General features: G+C 35.8%; 2 protein-coding genes and 1 long non-coding RNA gene across 4 annotated transcripts in view; 2 read left to right on the top strand and 1 right to left on the bottom strand.

The window, feature by feature from the left end:
* On the bottom strand, positions 1–7234 carry LOC145730011 (small integral membrane protein 8). Its single transcript, XM_081981040.1, has 4 exons — positions 6900–7234; positions 6756–6840; positions 2351–2476; positions 1–306 (listed from the first exon to the last, which is right to left on the bottom strand). The coding sequence occupies exons 3-4, from the start codon at positions 2462–2464 to the stop codon at positions 148–150; spliced, it is 273 nt and encodes a 90-aa protein (XP_081837166.1). The 5' UTR covers positions 2465–2476; positions 6756–6840; positions 6900–7234; the 3' UTR covers positions 1–147.
* Positions 7235–7461: 227 nt separating this feature from the next.
* The window catches only part of LOC145730004 (uncharacterized), a 31710-nt gene continuing 16160 nt past the window's right edge, over positions 7462–23011 (top strand). Inside the window, exons 1-4 of the mRNA XM_081981026.1 lie at positions 7462–7809; positions 15445–15856; positions 21665–21917; positions 21979–22256. Of these exons, the coding sequence (XP_081837152.1) occupies positions 7648–7809; positions 15445–15856; positions 21665–21917; positions 21979–22256 (1105 nt within the window). The 5' untranslated portion in view covers positions 7462–7647. The remainder of the gene's footprint in view (positions 7810–15444; positions 15857–21664; positions 21918–21978; positions 22257–23011) is intronic.
* LOC145730012 (uncharacterized) lies at positions 8913–12916 on the top strand. Of its 2 annotated transcripts, XR_014178499.1 has the most exons (3): positions 9014–9609; positions 9671–9779; positions 9860–12916. It is a non-coding gene; the product is annotated as an uncharacterized LOC145730012 (long non-coding RNA). The 2 variants fall into 2 exon arrangements; XR_014178498.1 differs by having other exon boundaries at positions 8913–9609; positions 9671–12916.

Genomic DNA, 23011 nt, shown 5'->3' with positions numbered 1-23011 from the left:
AAATATTAAACAATAATTTATTTCAATTTAAAACAACAAAACCCGTTATTGCTAAAACAATTTAATAATAAAACATTTCAGTCTCTAGAGTAATTTATACTACTTTCACTCAAATAATGAGAGTGAATTAATCAAGTAATTGTCCAATTAAGTGTCCCACTTAGATTGCTTCCGTTTAAACTCTTCTGTACCATCATCCTTTACAGCACCATAATATCCCAAAGCTTCATATTTATGCCTCATGTATGCAATGTATCCTAGACAACCACCGAGTGCAACTAATCCTAGTCCCATAATAATGGCATTCTAAAACAATTAAGTAAAATACAAAGGGTAAGGTTTATTCAGTTCATTGTCTCTCAGTGGAGTTGTACGAATATGACAGGTAAGATATGACCTAGTGTCGTCTGCACAATACTTCAGTTCAGTCTTTAAAGAATAAGATTTGCTCAACTAGTTTCGGACATATACAGGGTGTTTCGGGAGGAAAGGAAAATATTTTAGGAATGCGTTCAGGAGATTTAAATAAGATAAATGTTTAGTTCGATTCTTAACCGTTTCTGAAATCAAGGTGTTTTTAATACTTAACATTAGGGTATTTCAGTATTTGTCATTACTTAATTTAATTGACTGGTAGTTTTGACAAGCATGGTTGTTGTCAGTTTGAGTGATATTGGGGGCGTTCCGACTCGAAGACAAAAAAAATGCCTCAAACATTCACCCATAAAACACGGGTCACACTAGGCTGATTGCCAGTTACTGCCAATCAGCTGCTGACAGTGGCCGCTGCTTGCTGGCAAAAGTTGGACAAGTTCAACATTGTCAGCCGCTGATAGTGGTTGCTTCTAAATTCGCGGTTGGCTAGCAGCCTAGTGTGACCTGTGCTTAAGCAGCAGCCACTGTCAGCCGCTGATGTCTGACATGCTATAGAGAGTATGCCGACATGATATACGTGCATGGTTTCTGCAATGATAGCGCAATGCGAGCTGTTGATGAATATCGACGTCGTTTTCCAAATCGAAGAGTTTCTAATCGAAAAGTTTTTCAAAAATTCCAAGTCCAGGAAACTGGAATGTTTCCAAGCGTAAGGATTGATTATGACCGAGAGGAGGGTTTAGATGCTGAAAATGAAGAAAATGTTCTGGATATGGCTGAAGAGAATTCCGGAGTTAGTACGAGGCGGATTAGTGTTGAACTTCAAATACCATCACATGTGGCCGTTTGGAAGACGCTTAGAAAAAACGGTTTAAAGCCTTTCCACGTTCAACCAGTTCAAAGTTTTCAAGAAGGTGATTATGGAGGGTTCAATTTTGGGAATGGATCCAACCAAATCGAGACCTCTACAGATACGTTTTGTTTACCGATGAAGCTCAGTTTATCCGCGATGGAATCAACAACTATCCTGAGAATCATCATGCCACGTTTGAACAAAACTTTCAACATCGATTCAGTGTTAACGTGTGGTGTGGAATGCTCAACGACCAATTGTTTGGTCCTTTTGTATTGGATGGACGTCGTACTGGAGATGGATATTTACGGTTTTTGGAAGACCATTTAACGAACATGTTGGATGATGTTCCGCTAATTGTTTGACACCGAATGTACTTTCAGCATGATGAAGCCCCGCCTCATTTTAGTCGCAGGGTGCGTAATTTCTTGGATAATCGTATTCGTGATCGTTGGAATGGCCGAGGAGGACCTCATGATGGCCTCCGACATCACCAGACTTAAATCCACTGGATTATTGCCTTTGGGGGTAGATGAAATCAATAGTATACGAAACAAGAGTAGAGACCGTGGAAGGACTCCGCAATCGAATTTTCAATTCTGCAAATATTATTTGCGACTACAGAGAAAAAGCTATTTATACCGCCGTATGTTAAGAATATCGTGGGTGCAGAGAATCACCAACTTGGAAGTCCTTGCGTGGATGGGAAAAAAGATGGGGGAGACAAAGAAAAAGATATTGGTACGCTCGCGTGAGCAGAATGCAAGAGGGAAGACTGCCACGCATCGCACTTGAAGGAAAACCACTAGGGAAGAGAGCACCCGGAAGACCACCTAAGAGATGGAAGGACAGCTGGCAGTCCACCTCCCAGGAGCTGATCCAGAGGAACCTGCAAAACTAACAGATAGCGAGATCTTAAATATGAATAAGAAGAAGAAGAATAAGAAAGTTTTCTGTCAACTGAAGAAAAAGATAACACAAGTGCAGCCTCCGTCATTCGATCGGCCATATTTCAAACCTTCCGGTACAAAAAAAACTCGGAAAAACGGTTTTTGAGATATAGTAAGTTTTCACACTTTTGTTACACAGTTACACGTTGCAATTTTATTGTTTTATACTTACGGGTTTAGCATAAAGTTCAAAGTTAACTAGGCGAAACGCAGTGGAAGTTTTTAAAGAACGAATGCCATCTCCCGGTGGACCGTCCTTCTGACCACCTTTATTATTGTCTGCCATGGTACGAGGTAACTGAAATTAACAAAGTAATTAATAAAAAAAAATTAAAATAGCTGTTGTATATCACATTTGTATCAATCTTGAAAAATCATTCCTAAACGTATCTTAATTTTTATATCAAAGACTAGTAAGAATTATGGGGATTATTCAAGAAGTGTTTTAAGTTTGCCTCTTAATCATTGCAAGACATCAATCCTTATTAACTATAACTAAACTGATGTTTTAAAACAAATATTTGATGTGGTCTGAGATATGGCAATGTTCTTCAACAACCTGAATGACCAACCAATGAAACTCCTGAAATTCAACGATCAAAGCCGATCAGTCGATTGTCTCTTTGGTAGGAAAAGTCCACCTCTCTCTAATTCGATTTCGATTTCTTTTTTCAACAGTCTCTTCTTGTCAAATAGCTATTCTTTGGTTTAGAAATCACACCATGGACTCGTCGCCACCAAAAAGGTAATACAATTTTGAATTTGACAATTGAAGATAGCAGCAGAAGTTTACAAACTTTACATTCAAAACATCCACCTGTGATTGAAATTTGGATTGGATAATGATTACTACTTCCTACTCAACTGTGATTACATTGTACTCATTACAATAAGGGCTCAATTATAGCCTTTACTGGCTAACTCACTATGTCTGTCAAAACGGTTTGCATTGAACTCAATTATAATTTTATTTTTATCCTTGTGAAGAGGCGTACAAACGCTTTGCAATTTAAGTTGTCAGAGCATCTTGGTCATGAACGAAGGATGCATATTACCAACAATATTATCCTTGGTACCCTCCACAACTACAGTAAAAGACCCGGGGAGTTACTCTGATAGAAGTACTTAACCTTATCATCATTATTCGAAGCAGTTCAAAGAACATTAGTAGCTTATTGGGGATCCCACCCCATCATTAAACTACCAATTCTGACGTCAAATTTACACAACAAGCCCATATCCCACACGCCAGTTATTTCAGGTTATGTATGTTATTATGTTGGTAGTTTAGGGTGGTAATTACCTCCATAAATGGTTAAGCCCTACACGTTTGTGGCGTTATAACTTTTGGGGCCACAAAAGATCTGGGTTAGTGTGACTATAAAGATCCAAATTACTTGATAAATTAGGTATTTAATGAGATTTTTTACAGAGTATTATACAATTTAAGTCACATAAAATATCACAGTTGAGCATACATGAGTTCTTCAAGGAAGTTGGTTCTCAAAATGGCCTCCCTTAACTTCCGGTCAAAATCGCACTTTTTCTTCTCCATTTCCGTCCTGCTCCTAATCTTTTTCACTCTTTCTTTTTCGCTTAGAAATTTCTCCTTCTTTCTTTTATAGTCGGCGAGCATACTTTTCCCTGGAGAGTATCCGGTCACGATTTGCTTGTGTTCGTGCTTTCCTACTTTTCTCACTACCTTCTTGTCCATGGTGGTCGTCAACTTCACTGTACATTTCTGGTCGGTACACACCCATACACGTTTACCATCGGCGGTAATGTAGTAATGGTGGTACTCAAACCCGTCAACTTTTAGAATCTCCATTACACCAGCCCTAACTCATTTACTACTTCATGAAGCCGGCAACTTAAGTACTGCCAAAGTGAGTCATCTTACGAGTAAAATGAACAAACCCCGCAGGTTCTAATCTTTTAAAAAGCCGATAAGATATTCAATATAGTCGAGGTAAATCAGATTTGTTTGGAAAACATTACTACTTGGATTTCAGTTTGTTTACAATAATTGATAATGTTTTTGCAAAGGCATTTGAAACACTATACCTAATATGCTTTTGTTGGTAACAATGTGGAAATAACATGTCAACTGTCACCCTAACGGGCTGACTACGAACTAAAATTGTTTTTAATTATATACGTACACAGAAACTGAACTAAACACAGGGCACTTTATCACAAACAGATTATCAAAATAAATGTATTAAAATGATTAGGAATGTTCCAATCACAAAATTAATTTGGCAAGGATGTATTCAGTTGGACAGTTCACAACATCTCCCAAATTTTGGTCTACTTGAACGTTTTGGTCTGTCTTGGTCTCGTGCATGCAATTATCTATGTTTACTCTGTCAGTTACACGGTTTTCCTTACCACACCTTTATAGTTTTGTAAAGCAACACTTATCCCATACAAATGGCCCAAACACCCAAATCAGTTCCTGGACAGGTCAGAATCATGAACCCAAACCATTGTATATTATTGCATTTTAGGATTCTACGTCGAATTGTCATGTCATACACTTTTCTGTGTCCGTTTCTGAGATATTTACCGTTCTATGTGAAATTTAATATTTTCAGTATCCAAAACAATAATTTTAATTTATGCATATCAGGAAACGGTTTTTTCTTGGTTTTTGTGTTTTGTTCTGTTATACATATTTGTTCTAAGAGTGGGTGAAGAAAAACGATAAAATATATTATACAGAACCACCCTGTAACTGTCAAAATAATCGAGTTATTCAAGGTTAAAGTAGTAGCTGTCAAAACTGTCAAACAACTCGTTTATTTGCAACACTTTGTATGGACTTTTATGTCAATGGATAGAAAATATAATGGGCTTTCCAAAAATATGACCTTTTGTGTTGATAGGGTGCTTGGTTTGGCCGCCAGAGGGCTCCAAAGCTAACTAAACGTTTTTCTTGACTGTAACCACTCTAACTTCTTTGAGGATTTTTTTTTTAAATCGGTCAGGTACGGCCCTGATATTTGGCTACAAACCTAGCACAGTGAGTGTCAAATTTAAAGCCCTAGCAAAACTGTACAAATAAAATCATTAAAGTCGATTTTCCTTTGCACTAAGTGGCCAACATAAGGCAAAATCCATTGGAATAGTGGTGGCTTTTCAGGCAAATTTGACCCTTACGAAAATTGTCATTTGCAAAATCACTTTTTCAAGAAATTTCTATGCATTACATCGTGGTAGACCTAGTAGCTCATGTAACCGTGCTTTCTTAATTTTCCAGGGTCAAATTAGCCCTAACCAGTCAAAAAGTGTTTCTGGGGCACCCTGTCTGTAAACCGTTAGTAACGCGCGTATTTGTAACACTTTGTATATACTTTTATATGTCGATGGACCGCCAATGAAATGAGTTTTATATTGACGTAGAAAAGTCGGTTGGTTAGTGGTACCGTTTAGCCACTAGAGGGCGTCAACTTTGACCAACCTTTTTTTGGTGTATCCTTTTGTTTAATATTCAAACACCCGCTTAATTGCACTATTTTTGCCAGAGTTTTATACGTCAATGGAGAGCCAATGGAATGACCTTTCTAAAAGTTCCCAACATGGATTGATAGGTTAGACGGTTTGGCCGCTAGAGAGCGTCAAAGTTGACAGTTTTTTGTATGACTTTTTTCGTGCATCCTTTTGTTCAATCTTCAATAACTAGTTTATTTGCACTATTTTTAGTAGTGTTTTATACGTCAATGGATAGCGAATGAAATGAGCTTTCTAACAGTCATCCAATTTGAATGGATAGGTTAGACAGTTTGGCCGCTAGAGGGTGTCAAAATTCATTATTTTTTTCATGACTTTGTTGGTGCATACTTTTGTTCAATTTTCAATAACTCGTTTATTTGCCACACTTTTTCAAACTTTATATGCCAACGGATAGCCCCTTGGTTAGGGGTACGGTTTTGTCGCTAGAGAACGTGAAAAATTTTAAAAGTAAAATTACAAAATTCATAATTTTTCATTGTATTCCAACGGAATTCATAGTGCCCATTGATTCCTAAAGTTTGTACACCATAATGCCCCAGTGGTTTACCACTCGGTTAGTATATCCTGAAGTACTAGAATTTTATTTGACTCAAACTTGCTCCAATTTAAACTTCTTTGTCTTCTCTTCCCATGCTGAGGTTGTGTGTTTTCAAGCTCTATGGCGCAAGCAGAGCGTTTTTGACATCACAATGACGTAATTTGACAGTTGATCTAATTATGTTTTTGCCAAATTACGTCATGGTGACGTCAAAAACGCTCTGCTTGCTCCATGGAGCTTGAAAACCAATACAGCCCTTATGAAACACAACTTTTGATATGATCTGGTCTAGTAAAATGATTTAAGAGATGTGAGGCAACAATGAGAAGTCACTAAACAGAGTATAGGGTTTATTTAATGTGTTTAATGTCCAAATATGCTACAACCAAACGATATCTACATGACAATACACATCTTGATCACAGGACATAAAACCCAAAACACAGCCCATAACAAAAGTATTATCTTACTACTTACTATTATCTAATGCTTTTATTCTAAATTTATCTTCTTTATCACTTACCTTTTTTGACTTTAGGATACTAGGTATAGAGAATATTGCCAAACTCTCAAACCCCTCTTTTTTGGTAAGACTTATTATAATGAAACTGGAAAATTAGAACATTATTGTAGTTAGATACATGACAAGGATATTAAGTATTAGTACCTATTTAAGTTTTAAAATACATTTATAAGGGAGTTTTTCCCTTTTGTTATGTTGTTTACTAATTTACTGTAGGTTATGTAGACTTGTTTGACCAGCTTCTTTTGTACTTTCTAGGCAGCTGGTCAGCTCCAAATTTACTATTTAAAAGAGAACCAACAAAATAATTTGTCCCAACTAAAAATCATCCTGTCGTTAAATGAACGTCCTTGCCCCTGTAGCGCCACTGGTGGGTCCTCCTGGGTAGCCCTAGGAATGGTCAGGTTCAAAGCCCCAAGGGTACCTTCAAGACCTAGGACATTCCAGTCCGTTACGTCTATTTCGGAATTTTACCGACCGACAAACTAAACAAAAATTGACCCAGGGCTTTCCGATTTCCCTCAAGATTCTAAAAAATGGACATTTTTCGATTCAAAAATTACCGCTGTGACATCTCTGGTGGCGCCATCTATTCCTATTGCGGCGAATCCACACACCGCGTTAAACAGAGTTCTTTAAAATCGTAAGAACAAATACGCTTTTTGACGTCTGACAGCTACAATCGACCAGCGAGATAACTGGTCAAAAAAACGGGTTCCGACATTTTCATTAGTTGGTTGTGCTTCCTTTGTTTGTTTGTCTGTAAAGTTTTGAATGTTTATTTATATTCTTGAAGTAAAATAAGTGATACTTTTTCAGTTAAGTGGTTAATATACGGTTGAAAACAAGTTAGGGCATAGTTTACAGTGCTAGAATTGAATAGAAGTCAAATATGGAAGAAGTAAAACCTGAGCTGGTTCAAATTGATTTAAACAAACTTTGCAGGGCTTGTTTGTCTGAAAATTCTGATATGAGAAATATTTTCTTGCCGGATGCATCAACAGGAGAGGATTTGGTTATAGCGGATATGCTTACAAATTTCACAAATATTGAGGTAAGTTTTTAAATTAAATAATTAAACTTGTCTTTAATACAAAAAATCATGAGAGTTTATAAATCCAACTAGTGCTTAGACCCTGTTTTGACCATCAACAAATAACCATGGTTCAATACTATTGGTGTATAACTAGACAAAGATGTGTTATTTACCCATATTTATCTGGAGATTTACAGGGGTACAGGGTCTTTCACTGGGGACTAACCAACCCCCCTTTTTGGGCTTCCCTGTATGTAATTAAAGAAACTGAGATAGCCATTTGATGTAGGTAGTTTAAAAAGTTGAATCAAAAAATTAGTATCAAAATATTCCTAACCTTCAAATAGAAAAGCTACAGCCAATAATGGTGTTTTTTTCTAATGGATCACCCGGTATAATTAACTAATAACATGTAACTGATTAAATGGCTATTTCAGTTTTTTTAATTACTTACAGGAAAGTCAGAAAAAGGGGGGTTGGTCAATCCCCAGTGAAAGAGGAGAGAGCTTTATAAACTATTTTAGATAAGATTGTTGCCATATATGGGTATGTATGACAACAATCTTTAGTGTCAAGAACAAGGGGAGAGTTGAGAATTCCCCATCAATCAACCATTTTTTGAAAAGGGCTACAACACAAAGCATATAAACTGCTTCCTAGTTACCTTAAGTCCATTGAAAATTTTAAATTGGTTTGAAAATCTCTGATAAGTTTCCTGTTGGAAAAGTGTCTGTATAAAGGTCTTTAAAAGTTGGGAATTTATCAGGTGAAACTCAGGTGACCATAAAAAACTTAATTTCAGGGGTGTATTTTATCAAGATTTATTATTATCTCAATACCAGGGGACTTATAGGTATAACTAAATGTAAGAATGCCACAAATGTGTAAACCGAGGTGTAAACCTTTGAAGGTATCCCAAGGCAATTTAAATAATTTAAAGGCATTTTGTGGTATTTCAAGACAGTTTGAGGCATTTTAAGCAGTTTTATCACTATAAGGCATTTTGAGCCATAATAGAAGCATTGTGAGGTATTTTAAAAACATTTCAAGGTATTTTGTAGGCAAAGAGGCATTTTGGTGTAATGCAGCTTTAACTGAATAGATTTAGTGTTAGTTATGATCCAGTAGGTAGGTACTCTTTTGTTATAATCAGTGATGTTAAATTACCATATTTTATATTTTTCCTAAATTACCACTGTTATTTATTTACCAATTTTAATTACCATTTTTAATTCTCTCCTAATTCAGAAAGAAGTAGTAGTCCATATTCTTTCAGTGGAGTCGCAAGAGTACGAAAGGAAGGAAATGACAAACAGTCTTCTCCACAATACTTTATTATGACCTTAGATGGTAAGGTCTGCTCAACAAGTTTCGGTCACAGAAATGACCATCTTCAGGAGCTACAAGAATAACCTACTTTACATGGTGTACCAGAAGTTAAATGTTAAAAAACGAGATGTTAAAAAACGAGAAAACGTACCTTAAATCGGTCGATCAATGTGACTACTGTCTTTTTACAAGGGGAGAGACAGAGAGACCCATGTTATAATGAATTAGTGACTATAACATAGTTAAGTAGGTGAACAAAGCTGTAAAATTTAACACATGTATAAATTAATTAAAAGGATTATAGGGAAATTTAATAGTTACCACCATTGCACCTCCATTTTGTTTCCTGTTTGATCGCCTCTTTAGTGGATGGTGCAGGAGTTTTAAGATCTTTTTTTCCCCCTAGGGTCTCACCCAGCCCTAAATGGGTCTAGTTTAAGTTTTAATTTTAATTTAATGTGCTATAGTTAGTTTTTTCTCCATAATGAGGTAACTATTAAATTTCCCTATAATCCTTTTAATTAATTGTTAAATGTGTTAAATTTTACAGCTTTGTTCACCTACTTAACTATGTTATAGTCACTAATTCGTTATAACATGGGTCTCTCTGTCTCTCCCCTTGTAAAAAGACAGTAGTCACATTGATCGACCGATTTAAGGTACGTTTTCTCGTTTTTTAACATCTCGTTTTTTAACATTTAACTTCTGGTACACCATGTAAAGTAGGTTATTCTTGTAGCTCCTGAAGATGGTCATTTATGTGACCGAAACTTGTTGAGCAGACCTTACCATCTAAGGTCATAATAAAGTATTGTGGAGAAGACTGTTTGTCATTTCCTTCCTTTCGTTCTCTCCTAATTGATTTCCTTTGGGTAATTTACCACTCATAATACGTTTTTTTTACACGAATTCTTGTTTTTTTGGGGAAGGAAGGGCAAGTAATTAACTCGGTAATTAATAGCAATAACTCCTTTGTAAGCAACTTTATTACCTAGTTATTCTTGAATAAAAAATAAACTACTGAAATACATAAACAACATAAATGTTAAAATAACATCTTACATCAGTTTGTATTAATTTCATAACCTTTGTTATAAATTATAATGGTGAAGATAACCTAGAAATTACTAATTAGTTTCCTGATCTGATTAGATTTCCTTCATCCACATAAATATCATCCAAATTCTCATCCTCCTGCAAATTTAAAACTTTAAATGGTTTCTCCAATTTTAAATTGCAACTAATAATGCCCAGTAATTCCTAACAATATCATTTTCTGAATTACCACAACTGGAGAGTCTAATAAAACATTTTTTTTTATTAAAAAAAGACAAGCATACAAGGAAATTTGCATGCAACAATTTCACCCAAACTAGATATCAACTGCTGCTTATTTTAAATGGGACACCCATTTAAAATAAGCAGCAATATTTTTGCATTTTTGGATTTTACGTCGAATTCTAGACATATTTTGTGTATTAATGTTATATACTTACCTGTATTTGGTTCTGAGATATTTACCATTTTATGTGAAATTTGATATTTTCAGTCTCCAAGACAATTTTAATTTACACATATCAGAAAGAGTTTTTTTCTTGGTTTTTGTGTTTGTCCAGGTAAAACAAGGTTTGTTCTAAGAATGGGTGCAGAAAAACGTCAAAATATATGATACAGAGTGGTCAAAAAATAGGCTCAAGAAACCAGTTCTAAAAAAGGACAAAAAGTCAAATTTTTCAGATAAAACACTTTTTATTCTTATAACTTTGTCTCAGTCTCTGTCCAAAATTCAGGTAAGTTAGTATTAGATCACTTATTTAAAACATTTATTCTTCAAATCGATACATTGAACCACCCTGTAACTGTCAAAATAACCGAGTTATTGAAGGTTAAAGCTGTCAAATCCAGTCAAAACTGCCTTTATTGTCAAATAACTTTTTGCAAACTTTTATATGTCAATCGATAGCCAATCAAATGGACTTTCCAACAATATGGCCACCAGAGAGCTCCAAAGTTGACAAAATATTTTCCTTGACTGTTACCACTCTTATTATCTTTGAGTTGACACAAACCTAGCACAATGATTGTCAAATCTAAAGCCACAGCAAAACTGTTGTAGAAATAAAATCATTAAGGTCGATTTTTGCTTCCACTAACTGTCCAACTTAACCCGCAAAACCCATTAGGATAGTAGTGGTGTTTCAGGCAAATTGGACCCTTAAGAAAATTGTTATTTGCAAAACAGTTTTTCCAGAAATGTCCAAGCATCACGTCATGGTAGACCTAGTAAGTCACGTGACCGTGTTTTCCTAATTTTTAAAAAAAAAATTAGCCCTTAACCAGTCAAAAAGTGCTTCTGCTGCACCCTGTCACTAAACCGTAGATAACACGCGTATTTGTAACTCTTTGTATATACTTGTATAATGTCGATGGACAGCCAATAAAATAACCTTTCGATTGACGTATAAATGTTGATTGGTTAGTGGTACCGTTTGGTCGCTAGAGGGCCTAAACGTTGACCAATTTTTTTGGTGTATCCTTTTGTTTAATCCTCAAAAACTTTCTTAAATGCACTATTTTTAGTAGAGTTTTATAGGTCAATGGATAGCCAATGAAACAAGCTTTCTATTGACGTATAAAAGTTGATGTAGTTTAATGCCCAGTAATGCCTACTAATTCAGAATTCTTAGTATTGTTGCCAATTGCCAGGTAATGTCCACTAGTCCCTACAGTTTGTACACCATAATGCCCCAGCGATTTACCCCTTGCTTTTTGGTGGCACATGTTGTAGCTGGACAGTCTAATATTTCCTTGAATATTTCTGTAGCTAGCCTGCTACAGAAATAAATTCCACCAAATGACAGGACTTAAATGACCGGAATCAAACGCATTCCACAAAAAATCTTTGGAGAAAAATATTCTTTTTCAGGTGTGGAAGGAAGCATACCAAAAAAATTCCCCAGAATTTATTTACCGGTTTGGGTGACATTGGTAGTTTGTTAATGTTTAGGTTAGGTTAGGTAACTTTAAATTTCTCTTTGTCAGAAATAATACTTTCTTTAACGTCCACTTAGGCTAAAGTAAACAAACTTGAAACACAAATAAATGTTTGCCAGAAAGTCAAATAGTAACTTCTGTTTTCACAATGAAGGATATTATATTTGACCCACATCATGTCGAGAACTACCGAGGTATTTCAATCTTGTGTAGCTTTTCTAAAGTTCAGTGTTTGAGATCATGCTCTATACGCGTCTCTTTTACAGAGTTTGCAACAGGCTCTCGAGTCATCAACATGGTTTCTATTCTGGGAGGTCATGTTTGACTAATTTGTGCTCGTTCTCCACTTACGTCTGCGGCGCCATTAACAATGGAAGCCAGGTTGATGTTATTTACATGGACTTTAGCAAGGCGTTTGACCAGATCGACCACTCCCTTTTGCTCCAGAAAGTTTCTTTTGGTGGTTTTCGTCTTTGGCATTTTGGTTTCTCCGACAACTTGGTTTCATTGTTGAAATCTTACCATTTGGGGCGTAGGCAGTTTGTTGAGTATGAGGGCTTTAGATCGGACATGTTTATTCCTACTTCTGGCGTACCTCAGGGTTCTAATCTGGATCTAATTTCAACACTCAACTGCAGTACACTGGCGTATGCTGACGACATAAAAATATTTAATTGCATCGATACTTCGGCCGATTGCACCCCCTTGCAGGACAGCATATCCGTTCTCAGTCAGTGGTGCCCGGCTAGCCGGCTAAACCTCATCAACATCTCGAAATGTAACGCAGTCTTTTACTCACAAATTTCTGTTTAAAAAATCGTTTTTTTTGTCATAACTGTCAGACCGTTGGAGCAATATTGATCAAATTTGGAACAAACACTTTATTACACGTTATTACGGTCAAAGACCCAAAACTAACCCAACCCAACTTAAAAATTGTCTTGGAAACGGAAAATTCACTTAAGAAGTTTAAAAAATATTATTGTAGTCAGTTTTCATAGTTTCCAGACAAACTGAAAGACTTTAGTTTTGAAAATTGACTTTTCATGCAAATCGAGAGACTTTAATACTGAAAATTGACTTGTAGACATAAAAACTAAGTACTTTTTCAAGAATTTGTTACTACAAATTCATATATTTAAACCTTAAAAATTGACTTGAACCCCAAAATGTGACTGAACTAATGAAAAGTGACATCAGAAGCTTAAAATTTGCATTTGAAGTAAGTTTTCATAATTTGAAGACAAATTTCAATATTTTAGTCTTGAAAATAGTCTTAGATGCAGGACATTAACATTAGATTCATGAAAATTGTCTTGAAAACGAACTTTTCGTGCTTTTTACTTTGCTTTTCATTTTCTTCGAATTCTGGACTATTTTTAGTGCTTCAAAACTGCTTTCAGCTTGGAAAATCGAGTTTCAGGACTATCTTCACCAAGTTATTGACATAGCAAACTTAAGAAACTATTTTTACATTCTTCATAGACTTAAAATGGCATTCCAAGCTTTGTCACTATTAAATCGACTTCTAGACACCTCAGTGCTAAAAATTCATATATTTCTTAATAAACTAGACTGTTTTTAGTGTTTTAAGGCTCTTTTCAGTGCCTCAAATCGAGTTTTAAGACTATCTTTACAAAGTTTTTGACTTTTAGTGCTTTTTAAGACTGAAAAATCGAGTTTAAGACTATTTTCAAAAGTCAAGTTTCTTCAGTAATAAAAGTAAAAAATGTTGGTATCAAATGCTACAATAATAGTCTTAAGAACTAGTTTTTAGAAATAAAATAGTCCGAAAATTTAATTTACTTCTAGATGCAGAAGAGTTGTCCAGTCCAGAAAATTCAGTTTTACACCAATTAAAGTCTTGAAAATATACTTTTGGACTCTCTTTAGTCCTAGTAAAGTCAGTTCTAGCATTAAAAGTCAACTTTTATATTATTTTTAGTAGTAAAAAATGAGTTTCATGCACAATACAATCTTTGTCTTGACTTCCGGATTTTTTTTTGTTCTTGAATGCCAGTTTCAGACACTCAACCAGGATGGCAGTCTGAGGAAGCGAATCATAAGACTAGATTTACTACTAGATTCCTAGTAGTAAAAAAGTTTTTAGACGATTCAGTACAAATTTGGACTTTCACAAGGTTTGGATGTTCAGTTTTAAACTATAAAACGATTTTTTAAATTGAAATTTGGAGGACTGTATCTTCCTTAGGAAACGATTTTCAGAAAAATGACACAATGCAAGTCAACTTATTTTTTGATTGGCTATAAAATGGTGAATTATTGACACTTAAAACTGGACCACCCTGTACATTGTGCGAATCCACCCTTGACAGACTTTCCACTATAAAGGACCTGGGAGTGGTTTTCGATGCCAAATTCTCTTTTATTCCTCACATCGAACAAGTGGCTGCCAGCGCCTCTAAAACTCTGGGCTTTGTTTTGAGAAACTGCAAACATTTTGCTAACCAGGATACTATCAAAGTTCTGTATAACTCCTATGTAAGATCAAAATTGGATTACGGTTCAATAGTGTGGTCCCCTATATACAACTCCCACATTCAAACTCTTGAGTCCGTGCAAAGAAGATTCCTAAAATACTTGATGTTTAGAGAGGATAATGTATACCCAGAAAGGGGTTTGGAGCATAACCGTATTCTTCTTAGGTTTTCGGAACTTCCTCTGGCTGTACGTTGGGAATTGCAGTCACTCTCGTTTCTCTATAAACTTACCAACTCTAAAATAGACTGCCCATACTTGTTAGAGCGGGTTTCGTTTAATATTCCTCGTAAGGCGGTCAGGCATCCACCAACTTTTTTATTGGCATTTGCGAGGTCCAACATCCTATCCCAAGACTTTATACACAAAGCCTGTTACAGCTATAACTGTGTAGCGGCTGACTCAGATATTTTTTGCGACAGTCTCTCGTTCTTGTTGCACAGGTTTCGCTTGTTCTCCGGCTTTCCCCCTTGAATCCTGTTGTCCACAGGCACATATCCTTTGCACCTACCTCCCCCTACCTTTTTGTGATTGTATTGTGAAACTTCATTCTTGTTCGTCTTTTTTTAGTTTTTAGTATTTAGTTATTAATAATTATTTAAGTTTGAGTTCGTATACTATCTTTCAATTTCCTGTAAGTTGGGCGTCGGCCTGTTAGAAATAAACGGCTTTATGATTATTATTAAAAATACCTACATAAGTGGATGATATACGTTTCACTGACACAACAAGCGCTGTAAGGTAAAACATACTTGTAAAAAGTACCTTTTTGGCTTTTCAAGGTTTTTAAAAAGACTAACTTATTTAGATACTGAAATCACTTTTTTTCAGGTATTCAGCAATGATGGTCTTCCTAGTTTCGTATGTCTTCAATGCACTGTTCAAATTGGTCGAGCATATTCATTCAAACGACTTTGTGTCCAGTCAGACTCCAGTTTGCGACAATATTTAGGAAAACCTTCGTTGAAATCGGAACCGGAAAAGTCGTTGCAATCAAAAAAGTTGCCGACACCTGAAGAGAACGATTTTACCAAATCGTTTCTGGAAGGGTTTGGCTTAGAGTCGACTTCTGAAAGTGAAGAAGAGGAACTTAAAGACTGCTATACCGGTTTAGTAAAAGGCCCGGTAATTACCGATCCATTCCAGGAGAAAGTGGTAGCTCAACAACAGCTCATTAAATTGGCTTTAAGTCAAAAGAATAAAAGTCGAAAGAAAAAGTTGGGAAAAACTTCAAGTCAACATAGTAAGTAGAAAATTATGAATATTTGCATCTTAGTTTTTAGTTTTATTTTTTCTTAATGAAAGGTCGTGAATACAAAGGTGCATTCCACAAATGAGTTTGTAAATAAGGGTCGCCAAGTCGCAACATAAAACCATATTGGAAAGGTGATTGGCAGAGAAGGACAATAAGTTGCTAATTTGAATTCTTTGTCTACGTCTCGTTTATTCTACATAAACTTCTTCAGGGCTAAGGAAGAAAGTTGATGTCAAAAACCGACAATGAATCACAAATAATAATTTCAAAAACAGAATTTAGATTAGCAACTTATTGTCCCCTCTCCGTCTTTCCAATTGTAACTAATAGGGACGCAATTCCAATAAAACGTATAAAACCATATATTCGTATGAACCAATCTCTATTTTTTTGATTTTCTTTCCGCGCCAGTTTTAAGATACGATACTAAGGATTACGATTTTTGCAGCTCTATACCTTCAAATTTTCATAATCTCTAATCAACATAAACAACCACTTAGGGACGCAATAATTTGGCGGGTTTGATTAACTTGCTCTGACTAAAGGAGAGATCAAAAATGTCCACTTATAATCTTTTTCTGATGTATTGTAATATAATAATCAATCATTCAGTCTGCCATTGATGCTCTCATGTCGACTAACCTAACCTAACCTAACCAGGTAAATCAAAAACCCTAAAAGAGTAATGACCAATGGCGGCTAATGTACGCTATGCTAAATCCAAAATTCTCCACCAAAGACGGATAATGCATATACCTGCTAACTTTCTTCTTCTGTTTTTAACATTTATTTGTTCATTTTTCATTAAGATGACTAATATTGAGGTCAGAATTGCGCAAACCGCATGGCTCTAACTTAATCCTTAATAAATGAATTGAATACATAGAGTGATCAATTAAGACAGGTTGTATCACAAAAATTCTACAGGTTTGAAATAAAAATTGTTTCCGAAATTCCAGTGTTGTCGCATTTACATGAAATCAGTGGCAATCACGGATTTTTGTTCTTCTGCTATTCTGCTATTTTGTCTAGACCATTTTGCACTAAACATGTCAATCGAAAACACCATAAGAGAGTCGTCTTAAATAGAGTAGTTCTGTGTTCAAAATACCTTTCAAGTACAGTGAAAAGGAACAAATCCAGAAGGAAAAAGTGGCTGGAAAAACATTATTTCCACGGTTTCCGATGCTTTAAGCATTTCGGAATCTACTGTCCTAAAAATTAGCTTGAATGGTGTAAATAAAGGTAAAAGCTTTAAAAAACGAATTAGCGAAGCGGCTATGCTATCCCGTGGTTTTTTGAATGAAACGTAAAAATATGAAAAGTTCTTAGGAAATCAACGGTATGAAAAGAGAATCAATGCTCTAATGCTCACGTCAAAAATGATAAAATCTTTCTTTTTTTTTGCATTTTACACCACACTTTTTACACTTTAGAAGTACAGCACCAGCTTAATATACAGGGTGTCCCGCGAGGTAAGGGACAAAATGTCACTACGTGTTGTTTAGGTAAATGCGAGTCGAAAATATTCTATGAACATGGGTCCGCAAATGCTTCCTTACCAAGATATGATTTTTTTAGGTTTAATAACACTGGTCGACAAAAAAAATATTTTTTTTTGTAACAAAAAGCTGAATAGCATAGAATGGTAAAATGGACCAATATGAATTGAAAACAGCAAAAAAAAAACTTGTAGCACGTAAGGTTTTCTTGTTACGTTAAACAAACCACAAGCGTAGAACGGTATTATAATGCATATGTTATTTATCACAAAATATATTTTACAAGTAATTTAAATCTCTATAGCGACTGTAACTACTTAATAATAAGTTGAAATCTATTAACAATACAAATATTCAAAAAAGTTATTTGAAACACACCAAATAGTTCTATTTTTTTCTTTTGTGTGGGGTGACGTCTTCTCTCTTCAAAAACCAGCAATAGTCACCCATCATGGCTTCATCCCATCGTCCTTGGTACCTTGTTTCCATTGTCCTGATGTCCTGATGGAACCTTTCACCTTGCTCGTCGCTAACAGCGCCCAAATTCTCCGGAAAAAATGATAGACGGGAATGAAGAAAGTGAATTTTTAAGGACATTCGACAACCAAGCAAATTGTAAGATTCCAAAAGTTCCTCAACTATTTGTTCATAATTTTGATCCTTATTGTTACCTAAAAATCCCTTCACCACTCTTACAAATGAGTTCCACGCTCTCAATTCTTCTAAGGTGAGATTTTCCGTGAAATGAACATCTCCCATCAATTTTCTAGTTTGCGGTCCAATAAAAATACCTTCTTTTAATTTGGCGTCACTTAACTGAGGAAACACTTGTCTCAGGTACTTAAATCCTTTACCATCTTTATTCATAGCCTTCACAAAGTTTTTTATCAGTCCGAGTTTTATATGAAGAGGAGGCAAAAGAACATTTTTTGGATCTACAAGAGGCTCATACTTAACATTTTGAGATCCAGGTTGAAATGCACTCCTCTCCGGCTGACCATCAGTGATTTTAGATTAATAGATACCAATACAAGGGAAAAACTCTTTTTCTACCTATTTTTTTTTTATCTTTTCTACCGTTTGTACATCTAGAATTACAAAGTCGTATATGCATATAAACTCCTTTTGGAAGAACGCTCTTTTGTATATAATACTAAAAATATTTAAAAAAAAAACAGTAACTACATATGAATTTACGAATATTTCCTCTTGGTAAATAAGTAATATCCGTTGTGTTAATCCCAAAAAAGCAATTATTTTGTACAGTTTTATTTTGGCAGTTACGACTTTGTAATTCTAGATGAACGCGTTGTACCGACTCTGCCGAACACGCCTACCGTCGTATTTTAAGCCGCGCCTAAGTTAAGTTTGATTCAGGCTGTCATTTTTTCACCTGTATTGTCACAGTGTGAACCACCCTTAACTTAATCTTGGCTTAAGGTATGACTGTGCAAATGGGGGTTCGTCATATTTGCTCTGCTCCTTCATGCGGGGCTTCAACTCAAACACGGCTATTACTGGCCAACATCAAAAGGTTTAATGAAGCTATTGAAAAAAGTGGACGTTCTAGGACTTTATGGGAATTTTTTCTATTACTAGAAAGGCATAAGCATTGTGAGATTAATGGTCTGACTGGTGTTACAAAAATTGTGTCGGCCAGTGTAATTGTCTTATTGTGTTGAAAACTACAATAACCTCACAAAAATATTTTTTTACAAGAAAAATTAATACTACTTGGAAAATAACTGTTTATAATTATTGTTCAAAGTGTCCATTTTCCCATTGTAAGCATGGTCTAGCCCTTTTAATGATGTGGATGATACCCATTGTAGTTTTCGGCACAATATCACTATTAAATTTCCAAAATCATATTTTGGTGAGAAAGCATTTGCAGACCCATGTTCATAGAACATTTTTAACTCGAATTCACCTAAAGAACACGTAGTGAAATTTTGTCCCTTACCTCGCGGGACACCCTGTATAATTTATTATAGCCCTTAAGTTACAACCTGAAACTATAATCATTTTGACAATCAATCAATATCGCATTTAATTACCGACATACGTTTCTTGCTGGTGATTGTGACGCAACAGTCGCTGAACAGAGAGTAGCGAGGTATAGTCTGTTTAGTGACTTCCGACTGTTGCGTCACAAAACACCACCAAATTGGATGATTGTCAAATCAGGGGCTACAATAAATTATATAGCATATGACCAATCAATCAATATTTATAATACCAACAATTAAACAATTCTTGCAAAGAGCACTTAGAAACCTTTGGCAGTTTCTAGAAGGTTTTCTGTAGCATTTAAAGTGCTCTGACACTTCCTAGAGGCCTCTGGCAATTTAGCACAGTTATGGTAAGGTTCAAGAGATTTGTAGAGGCCTTTAACAGTTTTAAAATGGTTCTCAGTAGCATTTAGAAGTCTCTGGCACTTTCAAAAAAGTCCTAGAGGCTTCTGGCTGTTTAGAAGAGTTATGGGAAGGTTTAAGACACTTGTAGAGACCTCTGGTAGTTTTAAGAAGGTTCTCAGTAGCATTTAGAAGTTTCTTCCACTTTCAAAATGGTCTTAGAGGCCCCTGGCAATTTAGAACAGTTATGAGAAGGTTTAAGACACTTGTAAAGGCCTCTGGCACTTTTTAAAAGGTTTCCAATAGCATTTAGAAGTCTATGGAACCTTCAAAATGGTCTTAGAGGCCTCTGGTAATTTAGAAAAGTTATGGGAAACTTTAAGACACTTGTAAAGACCTCTGGCAGTTTTAAAATGGTTCTCAGTAGCATTTAGAAGTCTCTGGCACTTTCAAAATGGTCATAGAGGCCTCTGGCAATTTAGAACAGTTATGGGAAGGTTTAAGAGACTTATAAAGGCCGCTGACAGTTTTAAAATGGTACTCAGTAGCATTTAGAAGGCTCTGGCATTTTCAAAAAAGTCCCAGAGGCCTCTGGCAATTTAGAACAGTTATGAGAAGGTTTAAGACTTTTAAAGGCCTCTGGCAGTTTTTAAAAAGTTTTCAATAGCATTTAGAGGTCTATGGAACTTTCCAAATGGTCTTAGAGGCCTGTGGCCATTTTAAAACAGTTATGGGAAGGTTTAAGACACTTGTAAAGGCCTGTGGCACTTTTTAAAAAGTTTCCAATAGCATTTGGAGGTCTATGGAACTTTCCAAATGGTCTTAGAGGCCTGTGGCCATTTTAAAACAGTTATGGGAAGGTTTAAGACACTTGTAAAGGCCTGTGGCACTTTTTAAAAAGTTTCCAATAGCATTTAGAGGTCTATATGGAACTTTCCAAATGGTCTTTGAGGCCTCTGGCAATTTAGAACAGTTATGGTAAGGTTCAAGATACTTGTAGAGGCCTCTGGCAGTTTTAAGAAGGTTCTCAGTAGCATTTAGAAGTCTCTGGCACTTTCAAAAAGTCGTAGAGGCCTCTGGCAATTTAGAACAGTTATGGGAAGGTTTGACACTTGTAGAGCCCTCTGGCACTTTAAAAGGTTTCCAATAGCATATAGAGGGCTATGGAACTTTCCAAATGGTCTTAGAGGCCTCTGGTAATTTAGAAAAGTTATGGGAAACTTTAAGACACTTGTAAAGACCTCTGACAGTTTTAAAATTGTTCTCAGTATCATTTATAAATCTCTAGCACATTCAAAATGGTCCTAGAGGCCTCTAGCAAATCAAAATAAAACTGGCAAGGTCTAAACACTTAAAGAAGCCTCAGGCACTTTAAAGAAAATTTCAATAGCATTTAGAAGTCTTTGGCACTTTAAAAATGGTCTTAGATGGCTCTTGTTTAAAACACTTGTAGAGGCCTCTGGCACCTGTTGAAAGATTTTCAATATAATTTAGAGCTCTGTGGAACTTTCAAAATGGTTATAGAGGAGTCTGACTAGTTTAAATCAAGCAAGTTTCTCAAGTCAATTTTTCCTGCTGGAAATAGTCTATGAAGTCTTGAAATAAGGATTTGTTCTTTTTCACTGTACCTGACCGCCATTTCGGACACAAAACTGCTCTATATAATATGCTGCTCTATACTCACCTCGTTTATTTACGAGGTATATAAAAACGTCAAAATAACCTGACATTTATTAAACCGCCAAACTGACAATATCATGTTATAAAACTCATATTCTTATTCGATCTTTGTCTAATGAAATGAGGAACAAAATGGGAAGGAACGTGACGCAACAGTCAGATGTCACTGAACAGAGCTTACATAAGCTTTTGAAAACTTAAGTTCATATTTGAATTTGCCGACTATCATTAAGAAACACTCTGTACATTTGTATTTCCAGGTAAAAGTCGACATTCCATATGCAACGTGTGCCAAAAAAAGTTTTCAGACGTAAAATTGTTTCGCAAACATCTACGGTCTCACATTGAGGACCGTCCGTTCAAATGCACACAATGCAGTAGAACTTTTACTGAAGAAAACTACTTAAACAACCATATGCGAAGCCATGTTCCCGAAGAGAAAAAACCACACGAATGCAACGTGTGCAAAAAGAGGTTTATACATTCCACTATGCTTCAAAAACATTTTTTAAGGTGTTAATATAACTATTATCCAGCGCTGATTGATGTTTTTAACCATATAATTACCTTGTAGGCACACGAACGAAAAACCGTTTGTTTGCAAGATATGTAATAAGGGCTGCTTCGCTGAAAACAGCTTGATTAAACATATGAAGATACACGAAAAGAAAGTAGGTGATCCTGGCTTATTGAAACATATTTGTGACTATTGTAGAACTGAATTCTCTAGTGCAGAAGCCCTTTCAATGCACATTAAACAACATTCCGGTTCCAAACCGTTTGTTTGTAATGTTTGCACGAAATGTTTTCCGCAAAGATTTAACCTGGAGTTACATTTAAGGGTACATACAGGTAAGTCACTTTTCAGTTACAATTAATCATATACAGGGTGTCCGTTTTACGAGCTCAACCATGGGGATCTTGGTTATTTGAAGAGATACAAAGTCGGTTAAATTAGGGCAAAAATGCGCATTTTCGAGCTTTGTACGAGGAAGTATTGAAAAGTAAGGTCTCCTATTTTTTTTTTCATAGAAAATCAAATTTATTTACAACTTTGCGTACATCGTTAGAAAGGTTGAACATTTTGCTATTTTTCTACATAATCGCCTTGTCGTTCAATCACTTTTTGCATGCAACTGACTACAGCTTTTTGCACTTCCTCATCTGACTTGAATTTCCGTCCTCCAAGGTGTTTTTTGAGAGCGGGGAACAAGTGGTAGTCGCTGGGAGCAACGTCCGGACTGTAAGGAGGGTGGTTGATGATATCCCAGCCGAATCTATTAAGTAGGGTGGTCGTTTGGTGTGACACATGTGGGCGCGCATTTATGATGCAAACACACTCCTTTGGTGGGCCTACCCCTTCTTTTATTTTGGATGGCTTGCCGAAGTTTCTTGAGAGTCTCGCAGTAGCTTTCTGAGTTGATTGTTGTTCCTTTCGGCATGAAATCCACCAACAGAACCCCGTTCCTGTCCCAGAAAACGGTCGCCATAACCTTTCCCGCTGACTTCTCTGTCTTGAACTTTTTGGGCTTTTTTTTGGGTGACGCCATTGTTTCGACTGTGCCTTCATTTCCTGGGTGTAATGAGGTGCCTAAGTTTCGTCTCCA

This window comes from Ips typographus, linkage group LG5 (genome assembly GCF_016097725.1).
Source record: "Ips typographus isolate SLU linkage group LG5, UJ_Ityp_2.0, whole genome shotgun sequence".
In the NCBI taxonomy this organism is placed as follows: domain Eukaryota; kingdom Metazoa; phylum Arthropoda; class Insecta; order Coleoptera; family Curculionidae; genus Ips; species Ips typographus.
Note: the sequence above shows the minus strand (reverse complement) of the source record. Positions and strands in the feature narration are given on the sequence as shown.